Genomic DNA, 16,871 nt, shown 5'->3' with positions numbered 1-16,871 from the left:
ATGGTCTTATAGTTTCTATAGGTCAGGAGTCTGGGCACAGCTTAACTGGGTTCTCTGCTCAGGGTCTCACAGGCTGCAGTCAAGGAGTCCTCAGCTGATGTCTCATCTGGAGCTCAGTATCCTATTCTGAGCTCATTCAGATTGCAGACAGGATTGGGTTCCTTGTGGTGGTAAGAATGAGGCTCCTGGCTGCTGGGGGCCACCTCCTCCACAGGCAGGTCACAGCACAGCTCTTTGTTTCTCAAGGCTGATGGGAACACATCTCTCTGCTCTGAATCTCTTCTTTCAAGGAAGACCTGGACTCTCTTTTAAAGGGTTCACCTGGTTAGGTTAGGCCCACCAAGGATAATCTCTCTTTGGATTAGTCAAAGTCAACTGATTAGGGACCTTAATCACATCTGCTAAATCCCTTCATCTTCACCATATTCTATTGGTTAGAAGCAAGTCAGAGGTTCCACCCTTACCCAAGGAGAGGGGATTACAAAGTGTGTGTCTCCCTGGGGTGGGAATCATGGGACCATCTTAGAATTATGTCACCCACACCACTTTATCAAGTGCACCTTCCAGTTTCAAGGTGCCCACTCCTGACCCCACATATCCCAAGCTCGATCCATTCCCACTTGTTCTAAGATGTGAACTAAGAGCTTAAGAAGTTCTCAAACACGCTCTTTCCAGCCCTTGCAATAGAGAAGGGAATTCCTGATGACCACAAAGCTTCAAGACCTGAAGGACTAATGGTGGGATAACAGGAGCAGAGAGGAGAACTTTGGATGGGGGCCACTCACTTACCAATAGGTATGGAAAAGACAAGTCCAGCTCTGACTGGGGCACCAAGGGGGACATAAAAGGGAAGAAAGCACATTTTTTTTCATTTCAAAGAGCTTCTCATGTAGTTGAGATGATCACATTGGCCTGCTTGTTCTGTTTCCCTATGAGGTTATTAGTATCATTACAGAAAACATAGAGACAAGTGGATTGTGAGCCATTATCAAATTTAAAGTATTTACAACTTGGTTTGGGTCTTCCCAGATTTTTTACACTGCATCTATGAAAACGTATGATAAACATCTTGGCACACGTTGCTTCCACCACCCCCCCCCACCCCATTTTGGATTATTTTTTGAAGTGGGGCTTAGAGGTAGAATTACTGGGTGGAAAGCATGCAAACATTTCCGTGGCTGTTGGTACATTTTCCAAAAGGCTTGTGCTGATGTTTATGCTGTGACCCCTGCTGGTGATTTGGGATTTGCTTGTTTCTTTGTCTTTGGATCAGGAGGCTGCAGCCATCTCTGGTGATCTGTGTGGGAGAGGGCCCTTGTTCTCCCAGCTCTGTGCCTGGCGGGGACCCCACAGCGCCCTCCAGTGGCAGGCAGCAGAGGTGCAGGAGCTTTGGTCCCCAGCTCGTGCCCAAGGAGTGTGGGCTTGGAAGGGACAAGGGAAGAGCCAGGTTCTCTGAGGAGGGAATGTGCAATTTCACCCTAGAACAGGGAGTATTTTGACTTCCCTAAACTCCACCCCTTGCTCTGTGTTTTTCCACCGTAAACACCACAGCACTCATTTATGGAGGGTAAATCTGCCAACAACCCTGTGAGGTGGCTTCTGTTATCACCCCATGTTACAGAGGAGGAAACTGAGGCCCGGAGAAGTGCCTTGCCCAAGGTAAAGCTCTGGTCTTAATTTCTCAGGTTTTGGGTTTTGCAAGAGCCAGACTGCCTTTCCTTCAATTTCTCTCTCTTTCTCTCGACTCAAGTTTCTTTATTTCAAACAAAAAAAAACAGAAGCAGATACATTCAATGCCCTGTCCCAAGCTTGCTTGGCCGAAAGGGGAAAGGGAATCAGAGGGAGAAGGATTCCAAGTTCTCCCAGCCCGGGACGGGGCCTCGGGTACCTTATCCTCACGGAAAATTATATCCCGGGATGGGTGCCCAGGAAGCTGCCCACACGGCCCTGCAATTAGGGCTACAATAGCGACAGCAATGTTGGAATATATTTTCTTTCACAAGGAGGGCCGCTGTGGCCCCTCCCTCAGCTCCCCAGAGCAGCATGTGTAAACGATTAGGCCGGTCTGTTTTCTCTTGAGCGCTTGAGAGGAAGTGACATTGACATCCTTGTGGCCCCATGGCGGGGCCAGTGCCTCTGTGGGAACTGGGCCCATGGCTTTTTCTGAAGCTGGTGTTCTTGATACCCACCTTCCAGGTCTTAGTGGGAGCCCCCCGCCAGTGTGACCCCATCTCTGCTGCAGGCAGCCCCAACCTGGCGATGCTTCATGGCCCCTCCCTCTGGACTGAAAATAGAAAGACCAGATGTGCCTCCATCTGAGTTCTGGGGCACTGCCCAGGGCCTGGGTGGGCTCGTCCACGTGCTCACAAAAAGGCCGCTCTTCCTGGCTGCCCGTGAGGGCACAGCTCTGGGCCCTGTGGGCCGGCCCTTCGCTGGTGCAAATCCCTGGGGTGGGTGTCAGCGCCTTGTGAGGGAGGACCCTGCTCAGACCAGGACGGCCCCAGCGCTTGTCTGGGTGGAAGGGCAGGCCAGCATCTTCCCGACCCCTCTGTCAGGTGGGTCTTATTTCCAGGGTCTCTTCCTCCCAGGCATCCACGTGCCTAAGCCAAGTCCTGGCCCCCTGGGCTCCCCCTTGTTCCCCAGCCCAACATCTAGTCATCAAGCCCTGTCCCTGCTGTGTCTGGGACACCTCCCAGATTGCCCACTCGGTCCCCATCTGGTCCAGGCTGCCACTTCTCCTGCCTGGACATCCAGCCCAGCCTCTGCAGGGGTCTCTCTGCTTCCAACAGGGTCCAAGGGGCGGGTCCCTCCACCAAGCAAATCCCTTCCATGGCTCCTCACTGCCAGGGTGACATCCAAACTTTATTTATTTAAAAAACAATTTTTTTGGCTGTGCCACACAGCATGTGGAATCTTAGTTACCCGACCAGGGATCGAACCCGTGTCCCCTGCAGTGGAAGCACAGAGTCCTAACCACTGGACCGCCAGGGAAGTCCCAACACCCAGACTTTAGATCTGGCCACACAAGCCCCACGTGAGCTGGTCCCTGCTTCTCTCCATCTTCATCCTGCAGGAGATCCAGGCCCAGAACTGTCCCCACTGGCCCCAAGAGGCAGCTTCTGGCCTACCCCAGGGCCTTTACACTTGCTGTTCCCTTAGCCAGAAACACTGTTCTCGCTCCCCTCTTTGTCTGGTGGACTCTTCATCCTTCCAGGACACTTCCTCCAGGAAGCCTGCCTGGATGCCTTAGACTAGGTTTGGGGTTCCTTGGGCTTGGTGTGGCCTCTGAAGCCAGGGACCCCGTGTCAATTCTCCGCTTTCTCCTCAGGGCCCGGCATAGGGCCCTGCACACATATAGTATTTCATAATATCTGTTCAGTGAATGAATGGCAAATAGAAGCCCAGAAATCACTTACCCAAGGCAGAGGCCAAACTGGGCAAGAAAACACAGCTCTGGCTGTACCCCCCGCACCCCCTTCCCCTGCCATACACATACACAGTACAGGGCACAGGCCAACCCTTTGCTCTGGCCGCCGTAGTCAGGCCGGCAGAGCCAGCTCCATATATCAGCAGAATGCCCCCTCCCCACTCCTTCAGCTGGAGTCTGTGCCTCCCCCTCATTGTTTCCCCCCTCCCCGCCCCGGGCAGAGTCCCAACTGCCCAGCCACAGGGAAGTCACACGGCGATGGTCCCCAGGGCCTGTTGGCCCATCTGAAGGGGACAAAGCTCACCCCACAAGAACTGTGTTTTCTTTTTTGTTTGTTTGTTTTGTTTTCTTATTTATTTGTTTATTGGCTGCATTGGGTCTTCGTTGCTGCGCGCGGGCTTTCTCTAGTTGCAGCGAGCGGGGGTCTACTCTTCGTTGTGGTGCGCGAGCTTCTCATTGCGGTGGCTTCTCTTGTTGCGGGGCACGGGATCTAGGTGCGCGGGCTTCAGAAGTTGCAGCACACGGGCTCAGTAGTTGTGGCTCGCGGGCTCTAGAGCACATGCTCAGTAGTTGTGGCACACGGGCTTAGTTGCTCCGCGGCACGTGGGATCTTCTCGGAGCTGGGCTCGAACCCGTGTCCCCTGCGTTGGTGGGCGGATTCTTAACCACTGCACCACCAGGGAAGCCCAGAACCGTGTTTTCATGGTGGAATTCCCGATGAAGGATGGGGAAGAATCTCTGGGGGTAAATTGGGGGAGATGGGGAGGGTCCTCACCTCACTCAGGGGTTAGTTACACCTTCTAAAACAAAAATGGGGACCATCCCTCGTGTTAGGATTGTCAGGTGGCTTTGACCTATTCAAGGTCACCTAAAAGATGCAGCCTGTGGCTGGTAGGGGGGGGACACTGGCCCTTTGGGGGGACTTTGATGTGGTGTGGGTGGGGCAGACTAGAGAAACGGGGTCCATCCGTGGAGTCCAGAGGTGTGATGGCTGTGTCACTGTGAGGGCCGCCCCTCTGGAGGGGCTGAGCATCTTTGCGCCCTCTGGGGGTCGGGAAGTGTTGTCTCACTTCCTGGGGGCTGGTTGCAGAAATGATCGCTTTATTTTATTTTATTTTTTCCGGCCGCATGGCTTTTGGGATCTTAGTTCCCCGACCAGGGATGGAATCCGGGCCCTGGCAGTGAAAGCAGCGAGTCCTAACCACCGGATGGATCACCAGGGAATTCCCAGAAATGATCTTTTAACTTCCCTGGAGGGTGTGCCCATCAGGAGGTGTGGCATGGGGCCAGGTGGAGAGGGCTGGCTTCAGACCATTCCCCTCACCCCCCATTTTTCTGCAGACTCCTCATAAGTGATGTCAGTGCCTGGTGGCACATGTGTCCTCTGTCACCCCCAGTGACCATCTCTGAAACGGTAGGTTGGAGGACTTGGAAGAAGGTCTCTGGTGGCCCTGTCTGTTAGGACCACCCGTCTGTCCTGTGAGCCCACCTGGGACCTCCACTCTGCACCCCGACATTCTGGGCCTACTGCCCGGGTCCCCCACAGTCAAATGCCCAGGGGACCCCCAGCTTCTGCATGCCCAACAGCAAGGGATTTAATTCTAGCGTCTGCCTCCACACACCCTCTGCTCCTGCCATAGGGCAGGGGAGACACTCCCTGCACAGAGAGGGTCCGGGTCCTGGCCAGGGTCACACATCAAGGTTTCTCCCAAACACCCGGGTGTCAGGGGTTCCAGGGCAGGTCTCTGTCTTCCTACCCCGCTCCCCACCCCTGGGGCTCTACAGGGTGATGGAGGACTTCCTGCAGAAAGAGGCACACAGACGAGGGCAGCGGGCCCCAAAAGGCCGTCCCTTCATCGGTTTGCTGCCCTTGTCCGCCCTCCCGCAATCTTTTGGGGCTTAAATTTTTTTTTTTTATTTCTTAAAGACAACAGCTTTTTGGCTTTAATACACAAAGTAAGTGAGGTCCTTGGTGAGCCGCTGCTCTAGCCTTCCAGCCCAACACCTCCAAGGGTCAGGGGCCGCAGTCTCCAGCGGCCGTGGATGAGGGGCTGAGCCAGGCTCTGGGCATCTCAGCAGCCTCTTGGGCCCAGAAGTCCGGGCTGAAGAGAGGGGCCAGGAGAGCCCACCCAGCCTGTCCTGGAGACAGGGGACAGGAGAAGGTCACCTTCCTGCGTGTCTGCCCTCTTTTCTGCTGTCGTGAGACCAGGGAGGCAGCGGGGTCCTGGTGGGGCTGGCTGTCAGTTCACCGTGGGCACCTGGCTATGATGCAGGCTGAACTCCTTGGCCTTGAGACGGAGGCTGGCGATGCTGTTGGCCATGTTGACCCCCGGGGTCGCAGGGCCTGAGCCTCCTGGGCTGTACGGCGGCACCGTGCTGGGGGCGACATAAGACACAAGGACATATTGCTGTGGCTGGCAGACCGCCGCGCGCTGGCCACCTCTGGCGGCCAGTCTTGGCCCCCAGCCTCTGGTCCTCCTGCCTCCCCTCCTCAGCTCACTCGGCTGGGAAGCCTTCCCCTGGGGCTACAAGACTGGGGGGAAGAGGCAGAAGTGCCCACAGTCAGCCCTGGGACATGGAGCCGCCGCCGTAGGCTTGTGGTCCTTCCTCGCTGGACCAGGAGCTTCCTGAGAGCAGGGCCTGAGTCCTGTTCACCCCTAGCGCCTGCCCTGGGCCTGGCACACAGCAGGATGGGGCTGGGATGAATGCACACCTGTATGGAAGGAGGCCTCTTGGAGGTTCTCCTGCCCCAGGTACGAGCAGGGCAGGGAGGGAGCTGGGAGAGCTGTGAGGCTAGCGTGGGCATCACTAGGACTCAGATCCCACAACCCACTGGCTCTTGCCTCTCACGAGACCGTGGCTCCAGCAGAGCTGCTCGCACAGACTAAGGGGTGATGGCACTCCCTGGAGCTGTGGGGTGCAGAAACCCAACTCGCCAGCACCCTCCTCCCTCTCCCTTCCTGCCCTGCCACCCTTCCCCAGCTTTGACCGGGACAAAACTGCCCCAGACTTTGACTCTGGGTCCCAGCCAGGCCCCTGGGACAGGGAACCACTCCCTCGGCCCCCCGGCCTCTCTCCGGGATGGTTGACGAAGGGTGCTGGGCCGCTCGTGCCAGCTTAGAAATCTGCAGGTTTTCAGCTTCCTCAGGATGATGTGGGTTCTCCACTCCTTCCAAACAGGCCTCATTTTCTCGCCCCTCCACATGCTCACACGCTTGCCCACATGCCCCTTGGTGCACCCCAGGTCCACGGGGCACCTGGGCACCTTTCCCAGCTCTCTTCAGATCCTCAAAGGAGTCTGGGCCCTAAAACACCCCACGGGGTCCCCTGGTTGCTTGCGACCCAAAAGGGTTCCCGCTCTCACCTGTAGGGGGACGAGGCCGTCCAGGAGAGATAATCGGGGCTCAGGGCAGTGGGCCGGGGAGCCACGGGCTGCTCGATGGCGGCTTCCTGGCTGTAGGACTTGAGCAGTGAGGCTGAGCGGTTGGCCAGCATGGCCCGCTCATTTCGGCGGAACTTGGCCCGGCGGTTCTGAAACCAGACCTGGGGGCGGGAAGGAGGGGGGAGCGGGCTGCCGAGGGGACCCAAGTCCTTTCGGACCCAGTGTGTGCCTGCTCTGCCACCCACCCTGCACTGGCAGCTTCACCTCTCTGAGCCTCAATTTTCTCATCTGTAAAATGGGGGTGATAAATGGTGCCTGCCGCCGGGTAAGTATGTGTTGGAGAATGTGCAAGTGGATGAAAGACAGAATGACTAGATGAGCATTTAGCTGCCGTGAGGCTGTAATGAGAGAGGTGCATGCTGGGCACTCAGCTCAGGGCTGGCACGGAACAAGCACTGAACACTTTAAAACGACTTTTATTTATCCGAACCCCATGTGCCAGGCACTGCTCTAAGCTACAAAGATATCAACTTCTTTCATTCCCGTAAGAACCCTATAAAACAGACCCACGTGATCTTCATTTTACAGGGAGGCACCTAAGGCACAGAGAGGCTGAGTAACTTGCTCAAGGTCACACAGCTGGTCAGTGGCAGGGCTTGGATTTGAACCTCAGCCCTCCTGGCCTCAGATGGTCCTGCTCTTAAACACCTCACCTTGGCAACTCCTTATCCCTGGGTGAGTGGTGGCTGCACGCTCCCCCGGGGGGCCCATGGATGGGCAGCACTCACCTGGACACGCGCCTCGCTGAGGTTGACGCGCCGGGCGAGCTCCTCCCGCACGAAGGCGTCGGGGTAGTGCGTGCGCTCGAACACGCGCTCCAGCGCCTGTAGCTGGCTGCTGTTGAACGTGGTGCGGTTCCGCCGCTGCTTCTTCTTCCGCTTGGCGGCGCCGCCGCGCCCGGGGCTGGGACACTCACCTGCGGAGGGGTCCGAGGGTCAGCGGGGCGGCGGACAGCGCGTGGTGGGTGCCCGCAGTGCCCCCAGCCCGGAGGTGCCGAGATGGTCACGACTCAGGCGCCAGCTCAGCAATGTGCTCTGAGCCTTTTACCTGTGTCTCCCTCTGCTGATGGATGGTGCAGCCCGAGAGCAGCAGCACCTCCCTTTAATTCACTCCTTCATTCATTCCTTCATCCATCCATCCATCCATCCATTCTGCAACACATTTACTGAGCACCTACTAGGTAGCAGGCACAAGGCTAGGGCCCTGGGGATATAATGGTGAACAAAAGCAGCCAGGTCCCCATCCTGTGGAGCCCGGGGACAAGCACCCACCACCATGAGGGACAACTGACCTGGTGGGGGGGGCCGGGCCGCTGGAGACATCTACGTGTCCTCGGCTCCTAGCTCAGGCTCTGGGGCATGGTAAACCCTCCATGGGTATTTGTTGTTGAATTACATTAATATATTAAAAAAGAGCAGTGAGAGTCACAGTTCCAAGGGTCCACTGCAGGCACCCACAGATCATTGGATGCTCACAGGAATCCTATAGACAGGTGCTCTTCACACCCCATTTACAGAGAGAGAAGGGAGGGGGGATGTTCAGCTACTATTTCCACATTTCAATTTTACCCAAGGGCTGAACTGCTGACCCTTCCTCCTGCAGGGCCCAGCTCATTGTTCACTCCTCCAGGGAGCCCTCCCTGACCACCTGAGTCCACATGGAATCCCCTCTCCTCCACTGCACTCACCCAGCACTTAGAACCAGCCCTGTCTGGTTCAGGGTCCGGTGTACCTTAATAAAAAATGTATATTTTATGGATAAATAGCAAGGTCTTACTATATAGCACAGGGAACTATATTCAGTATCTTGTAATAAACCATAATGGAAAAGACTATGAAAACGAATATATTTATTTAACTGAATCACTTTGCTGTGCACCAGAAATTAACACAACATTGTAAATCAACTATACTTCAAAAAAAAAAAGAATATTTAATCAAACATTAAAAAAATCTGGATCCTTAAAATTTGTATGGAGACACAAAAGACCCCGAATAGTCAAAGCAGTCTTGAGGGAAAAAAAACAGAGCTGGAGGAATCAGACTCCCTGACTTCAGATTATACTACAAAGCTACAATAATCAAGACAATATGGTACTGGCACAAAAACAGAAATATAGATCAACAGATCAATGGAACAGGATAGAAAGCCCAGAGATAAACCCACTTACCTATGGTCAACTAATCTATGACAAAGGAGGCAAGGATAAGGAGAAACGACAGTCTCTTCAATAAGTGGTGATGGGAAAACTGGACAGCTACGTGTAAAAGAATGAAATTAGAACACTCCCTAACACCTTACACAAAAATAAACTCAAAATGTATTAAAGACCTAAATGTAAGACCCGACACTATAAAACTCTTAAAGGAAAACATAGGAAGAACACTCTTTAACATAAATCACAGCAAGATCTTTTTTGATCCACCTCCTAGAGTAATGGAAATAAAAACAAAAATAAACAAATGGGACCTAATGAAACTTAAAAGCTTTTGCAAAGCAAAGGAAACTACAAACAAGAAGAAAAGACTTGTTTGTTGTTTCTGAATGGGAGAAAATATTTGCAAATGAATCAAGGGACAAAGGATTAATCTCCAAAGTATATAAACAGCTCATGCAGCTCAATATTAAAAAAACAAAAAACCCAATCAAAAAATGGGCAGAAGACCTAAATAGGCATCTCTCCAAAGAAGACATACAGATGACCAAGAGGCACATGAAAAGCTGCTCAACATCACTAATTATTAGAGAAATGCAAATCAAAACTACAATGAGGTATCACCTCACACCAGTTAGAATGGGCATCATTAGAAAATCTACAAACAACAAAGGCTGGAGAAGGTGTGGAGAAAAGGGAACCCTCTTGCACTGTTGGTGGGAATGTAAATTGATACACTATGGAAAAAAGTATGGAGGTTCCTTAAAAAACTAAAAATAAAATTACCATATGACCCAGCAACCCCACTACTGGGCATATACCCAGAGAAAACCATAATTCAGAAAGACACATGCACCCCAATGTTCATTGCAGCACTATTTACAACAGCCAGGTGATGGAAGCAACCTAAATGTCCATTGACAGATGAATGGATAAAGAAGATGTGGTACATATATACAATGGAATATTACTCAGCCATAAAAAGAACTAAATTGGGTCATTTGTAGAGACGTGGATGGACCTAGAGACTGTTATACAGAGTGAAGTAAGTCAGAAAGAGAAAAACAAATATCGTATATTAACACACATATGTGGAACCTAGAAAAATGGTACAGATGAACCGGTTGGCAGGACAGAAATTGAGACACAGATGTAGAGAACAAACGTATGGACACCAAGGGGGGAAAGTGGGGCGGGGGGTGGTGGGATGAATTGGGAGATTGGGATTGACATATATACACTAATATGTATAAAATAGATAACTAATAAGAACCTGCTGTATAAAAAAAAAAAGAAAACAACAACAAAAGAAAAAAAAAAAAAAAAAACCTCAGTGAAGGGTCCACTTAAGATTTCTACACTATTGTATGCAAACTTTACCTCAAAATTCAAAAGTAAGAGAGAAACATAAATAAATATTAAATTTAATTTTTAAAAAATCTGGAGATTTCATGTAAGGAAAAAAAAAGTATATTTTAATAACCAAATAATGTCACTGCTTGTTGCAGTAACAGATTCAAGCAACACAGAAAGACACAAAGTAAAACAAACTACTCCTTTCTCCGGACTCTGCTCCCCAAGATTTACAAAATTACAAACGCACATTTAAAAAAACTTACAAGCATGAGATCACGCTGAACACACTGGTGCTGCAACTTGTCTCTCTCTTTTTTAAAAAAATTGTTTATTTATTTATTTATTTAGGCTGCACCAGGTCTTAGTTGTGGCGTGCATGCGGGATCTAGTTCCCTGACCAGGGATTGAACCCAGGCCCCCTGCACTGGGAGCTTGCATCCTTACCCACTAGACCACCAGGGAAGTTCCAAAACTGAAGCTTGCCTCCTCCTACTTAATTGGCTTCAGAGATCACTCCACCCGGCCCAACAAACCCAGCCCTCTTTATTTACATTAATTTCCATATTATATTTTCCCTCTTGTTCCCTCCCTCCACATATCAGAACAATTTTTAAATTAGTCTTTGCTCTATCCTTCCAGCATTGCTTTTTAAAAATATATATATTTTATTTATTTATTTATTTATTATTTATATTGGCTGTGCCAGGTCTTAGCTACTGCATGTGGGATCTTTGATTATGGCATGTGGACTTCTAGGTTGCAGCATGTGGACTCTTCGTTGTGGCATGCATGCGGGATCTAGTTCCCAGACCAGGGATCGAACCCAGGCCCCCAGCATTGGGAGCGCGGAGTCTTACCCACTGGACCACGAGGGAAGTCCCCAGCATTGCTTTTTGCAAATATTTTTTTCAAGTATAATATTTTCTCCCCCTCTTCTACTGAAAGATAGCAGACCATGTACTGTTGTGCATCTCCCTTTTTTCCCACTGAGCAATACATCCCAGGGATTCCTCCATCCAGTGCAGAGAAGTCCTGCATGTACCTTCTCACAGCTCTGTACCACTCGGTTGTGCGAATGTACCGTGGTTTAGTTAACTAAAACCGGAGCCCTGTGGATGGGCACGTAGTGTGTTTCCAATCTTTTGCAATTAAAGAATGCCACAGTTAATAACCTCGTGCAAACATGATTTTCTGTTTTTGCCAGCGAATATTTGGGACAGATTCCTAGAAGTGGGATTGCTTGGCCAGTGAGTAAAATGCTAGATGTGGCCAAATCCCCCATAACGCTTCCCAGCAGCGGTGGATAGGAAGGTCAGTTTTGCCCACAGTTGGGCCAACAGAATGCATTGTCAACCTTTTGGATTTGGGGCCACACCTTGTTTTTTTGCTTCCCCAGTTACACATTCCCTTTATACATGCTATGTTCTTCACACGATGCTGAGAAGTTGTTCAGCTGAGCATCGAGAACATTCCAGGCCCAGCCATGGATACCACTCAATCCTGGCTTTTGAATGAGCTCCCAGGTTAGCAGGGTTTACTGATTCTTGAGCAACCAGCTGATTTGATCGGAGGCTAAATTGTTCCATGAGCCTGGTAAGTAATTGCATCGGGGGTAGGGTCGGGGGTTGTCAGGCAGGAATCAGGCAGGATGCCTGGAAAAAGATGACCTGACTTGGTTTGGACCAGTGGTTCTCAACAGAGGGCAATTTAGCCTCCAGGGGACATCTGTCCAGAGACGTTTCTGATGGTCAGGACTGGGAGAGGGGGAGCTCCTGGGATCGAGGCAGAGGCTGGGGATGCTGCCGAGTAAGGCCCCGCATCCGGGAATTCTCTGGTTCACCGTGTCCGCAGAGCTGAGAGAGAGAGGCCCTGGTTTGGAGGGAGGACCAGGAGTTGAGGTCCAGTACTTTTCCCCTTTGGGAAGCACTGCAAACGTGGGACACATCTGGGGGTGGGGTAGGCAATGGCAGGGAACACGGAGCGGCCCCGGGCGAGCTGGCCTCTTCTCCTGGACCCGCTTCAGTCTTCACTCCTCACCCCTTTCCTCCAAGAAAAGGTGAAGATGGATGAGAATGTCTGGTGCCAGTGAATGGCTCTCCACCCCCCGCTCCCCACCCCCTTGAGCTGGAAGAAACCTTAAACTGAAATAACAAGGGCTGAGCGCTGAAAACCTGTGGGATCAAGAGCCCGAGAGCGGACGGAAGCTTCTGGAACACCAGCCATCGCGAGCCGATTTCCGCCCCCCTTCAGGCAACGCTTCTTGGGCACAAACCCAACGCAGGAGGCATTTCTGCCAAAAAAGGAGAATTTTTTAGGAAATTTAGCAATTCAAAACTGAGGGTGTTGAAATGAAAATCATTTTGCAGCCTCAGCCCCCTCCAAGTGGGTGCCGGAAGAAACAACTCCCCTCTTTGGCCAAACTGCGTGGTGCCTTGGAGCTGAAACCCTCACACAAGGGCGCTTAACACCCCTCCCAACAACCCCAGGCTCTCACCACCCCTGATACCAGCTGGTCTCCACTGGTCTGGAGTCACATCTCCCCGGGGGTTCCCATCAAGGCAGCTATGATGGGATGCGCTCAACAAAAGTTGGCTTGGGCAGGAGGGATGCCAAGCGCTCTGTCCGTTTCCATCCACTGAATCCTGGCATCTGCCCTATGAGGCATTACCCCATTTCACACACTGGGAAACTGAGGCTCTGAGAGGTTCACCCAAGATCACACAGCGGGGACTGGAATCCGTGTCTGTGGGAAGGTTCAGGCGGCCTGGGCTGTGAGCCTGTCTCCGAGGGGGTCGCCTCCCGCGGTTTCCAGGGAAGGTGATGTGGGGGTCTGTCACACTCTCCGCCCCAGCTCTGGGAGACACCGTGGATCATGTCATCTCACTGGTGCGGAAAGGTCCCCGAGTCTCCATCCTATAGCCCCCCGGGAGGAAGACCTCACCTCTGGGAGCCTTGAGGGACAGCAGCTTGCCCGAGGTCACACAGAGTTCCTGGAGGAGCTGAATTGAACTCAGTGCCAAGAGCATAGTAATCGCTTGATAAATGCTCGCTGCTCCTGGCTTTCTTCCTTGTGTGCAACCCTCTTCCCGCCTGAAGACAAAGATCTTTCTCCCTCCGCCCCGCCCACAGTAGAAAGATGGCTCCAGTCCCTGCTGTGGGCAGAGGCTGAGGAGAGGCAACCGAGGTTCAGGAAGATTCACACAGCGTCTTGGAGGTGACCCAGGACTCGAACCCACAGCTTTGGACTCAGCCAGGGCTCTCGGGCTGGACTCTGTTTCCCAGCAGATGTGCTGGATATTCGTTACCATGAGTTCCTCAATCACCCCCTGAGAAGTGGATTGTGGTAGGCGTGTGTCCTCTGGGGGTTCCACGCTTGAGCTTAAAGCATTTGGAAAATAAATACTCTTGAAGCCTCAGGCCAGCAAGTACTGGGGCCAGCTCCGTGCAAGTCAGGGCTGTGCCCAAAGTTTCCTTTTGTTCCGTAATAAAAGTTCTGCTTTCCTCTGGGATTGAAAATAAAGCCTGAAACCACCTCCATTTACGTGGGCTGTTTAGGGGCTATTGTGAGGGGCGGGATGAGGGAAGAGAAAAACAGCCTCACATAGGGGAGGCCAGCCATGCTGTCTCTCTCTTATTACATTACAATGAAAAAGAAGTGACTGGTGCTCAGTTTTCTGCCATTAAATTATTTCACACATACAATTTATTTGGCTGACTTCAGGCCAAAGACATTTAAAAACTCTGCTCTCGGCCAAATGATCAAGTGTTCCTGGCTCCTTCCCGTGCACCCATGGTTTTTCTTATTCCCTGTAATTTAAGGGTCTAAATAGTCTGGAGGGAATTAACTGCAAATTCTTCCTAAGACAAATAAATCCAGCCTCGTCGTTTCTGCCTTTCTCAAGCTGTTGAGAGACACTCTCTTGTTTGTTTTTGCTTCAAATAGTCAGTTTGTGCCTGACCCTGGGGCCACGGCAAGCTCCAACCCAAATAAATAACTTTTATTAATTAGCATTTATTCTGACCGAATAAGCAGCCTCCCCCCACCCCAAATGTGATCTCTGCCAACACGTTCACAAAAATAAACAACGCGTCCCCAGGACCTTGACGTGGATTTAACAAATTAACACTGGGCCTTGGTCAAAGGAGCTTCGAAGCTGCAGAAATATTTACAGCCAGAAAAGTCTGAGGAAGGAAGTGGAGGTGGGGGGCACAGAGAGGCTGCCCTCCCCCAAACACCCAGGTCTCTTGGTAGAGACTTGGGTTCCTCTGAAAAACCCCTGGGAGAAGGGCTCAGACAGGAATCTGGAAACGGTGTCCCTAGTTGCTGCGACGCGGCATCCCTGGCTCAAATGCCACCAGGAGAGACTTGGGAGAGAATCTCACCTCGGACAGGAAGTGAGAGGCAGTACAGGCGGTTAAGGAGCCGGGGGTCCTCCTGGTTTAGGACCTCAGGCTGGCCCTGGCGCACCAGCAGCGTGGCGGTGGATGAAGCCTTTATTCTGTCCCAGCCTCAGGAATTTCGCTGAGAAACGGAAGTAACAGGAATCACCTCATTGAACCCTCACAACCATCAGACCTGCGTGCTCTTAGCCTGATTTTACGGACGAGGAAACTGAGGCACGGGGTTAAGCAACCTGCCAAATCCATGTGGCCAGTCAAGGCTGGAGCTGGGACTTAAACCTGCGGATTGGCACGGAGCCTAGGCTTTTAACCAGTTTGGCAAGGGCGGCCTGCCCTAAGAGTACCCCCAGGTCTTCATGCAGGGGGATTCTGGGGGTCTCTCCAGGGGCTTAGGGTGAATGGGTCAGCCAAGAAGAGGGGGGCTGAAGGCAACAGGAGCATCTCTAGAGCTGGGGTCTGTGCTGGAGCCCCTGGCACACAGGGCAGGGGGGCTGTCAACAGCACGCAGGGTGGGGTAGCTTCGAGGGGGTGGGGCATGTGAGACCTGTGAGGGCAGAGCCAGGGTCAGGCCTGGCACCAAGTGCGTCACCCACATTGGAAGGAAGAAAGGAAGGATGGACAGAAGGGAGGAGGAAGGAGAAGAAGCATGGAGCCTGCAGCCATCTGGAGAAAGGCGCCTGGGCTTCTGGGGGCTTCCCCAGGAGGCCAGCTCCGCCCCAGCCAGAATCTCAAACAAGGAGCTAAGAGCTGCTTTCATGTTTGGACAGGCCGGCCTCAGTTCAGGACACTCAGGGACCAGGGCTAAGGCACAAAGGGGGGTGAGATCACACAGGCGGACTTCCCAGCATCACCTCCCTGGAGGCCCCCAGCAACCTCAAGATGGGAGGCAGGGATGTCTCTGTCTCACAGAGGAGAAGAGGGAGAGAGGCCCAGAGAGGGGCTAGGACCGACCCAGGGTCACACAGAGAGTGACAGTCCTCCCCCTGCCAACCCCAGGTCCTTTCTTTTCTCCCCTGGTAGCCACTTGGCAGGGAGAACCGAGGGAGGAGATAGCCCCAGCCTCCAGCCCAGCCCTGGACAAACTGACGGTGAACATGACAGAAGGATGGGGCCTTTGTCTTGAGGGTTTTCGGGCTCTGTCCACTGGATGGGGCCCCTCAGGCCCCCTGGGTGGGCAGTGGCAGGTCAGGGGGGCTGGGGTGGTCTCAGTGCTGCTGTCCCAGGTTCGCAGCCTCCCTGAGGTCAGGATTTACATTGGACATGCACATCCTCTCCCCTGCGGACCTCTGCCTGCTCCGTTCGTGGGCTTGTGACTTCTCTCTGCCTCCCTGGCTCACCTTGAGGTCTCCCCAGAATGCCGCTTCCTCCAGGAAGCCATCCCAGACCCCCCATCATAGCCCTGTCACGTTGCAGCGTATATGTAGGGTCATTTGTCTGGCAGGGACTGGAACTTACTGTTTTCTGTCTCTCTGGGACCTGTCACAGGGCCTGGCTCAGGGTAAGCTCTCCACAAATATCTGTTGAGTGTTGAGTGAGTGAATGAATGAAGAGATGAACAGACAAATGAGGAGGCCCTGGAAGAGCGTGGGAAGACTTCAGAGTCTGCCCCGGTCCCGGGCTGTCTCCAGGGTCCAGGTTCTTCCTTATGGAGCCATAGAGACCTGGCTAGGGCTGAGTCATGACAGCATGTGTCACAGGGCAGGAGGGAGGGGCTTGGGGCAGTGGGGGAGGGGAGTCAGCCACCGACACCCACTGTCCAGCTGCCCCTCCAAGGATGTTTCACCTCACTCATTTTGAACAAAAACCCAAGGTGCTGATACATTTTTATAGCTACCAGTCTAGAGAAGGAGAAAATATCTCAGGAAGGAAGGTGAGGAAGGAAGACACATCGGGGCCCAGGGAGTCAGAGAGGTCCCCTGGGGCCCTATCCATGTCCCCATGATCTCACAGGCCTCAGACAGCATGTAAGAACCCAGGGTCGTGGGCCACCTCAGCCTGGGACTGCTGCGCCCCCCACCCCCTCCCAGCCCGAGGCCAGTAACCAGTATGGCTATGAGGAGGCCTCTGCAGGCTTGGGGTAACCCTGGAGT

At 52.7% G+C, this 16,871-nt stretch overlaps 1 protein-coding gene and 1 long non-coding RNA gene across 2 annotated transcripts in view; both read right to left on the bottom strand.

Annotated features, from left to right (window-relative positions):
• Positions 1 to 4,508: 4,508 nt before the first annotated feature.
• Positions 4,509 to 16,871, bottom strand: part of PRRX2 (paired related homeobox 2) — a 48,804-nt gene continuing 36,441 nt past the window's right edge. The window contains exons 2-4 of the mRNA XM_082400816.1: positions 7,598 to 7,785; positions 6,792 to 6,970; positions 4,509 to 5,803 (exon numbers count right to left, since the gene is read on the bottom strand). Coding sequence (XP_082256942.1) covers positions 5,668 to 5,803; positions 6,792 to 6,970; positions 7,598 to 7,785 — 503 coding nt within the window. The 3' untranslated portion in view covers positions 4,509 to 5,667. The remainder of the gene's footprint in view (positions 5,804 to 6,791; positions 6,971 to 7,597; positions 7,786 to 16,871) is intronic.
• On the bottom strand, positions 10,705 to 16,747 carry LOC309632872. The gene is made up of 2 exons (XR_014247100.1): positions 13,322 to 16,747; positions 10,705 to 12,670 (listed from the first exon to the last, which is right to left on the bottom strand). It is a non-coding gene; the product is annotated as an uncharacterized lncRNA (long non-coding RNA).

This window comes from Balaenoptera borealis (genome assembly GCF_965194805.1).
Source record: "Balaenoptera borealis genome assembly, chromosome: 8".
NCBI lineage: Eukaryota > Metazoa > Chordata > Mammalia > Artiodactyla > Balaenopteridae > Balaenoptera > Balaenoptera borealis.
The sequence above is the reverse complement of the archived record's forward strand: the minus strand, read 5'-3'. Positions and strand labels throughout refer to the sequence as shown.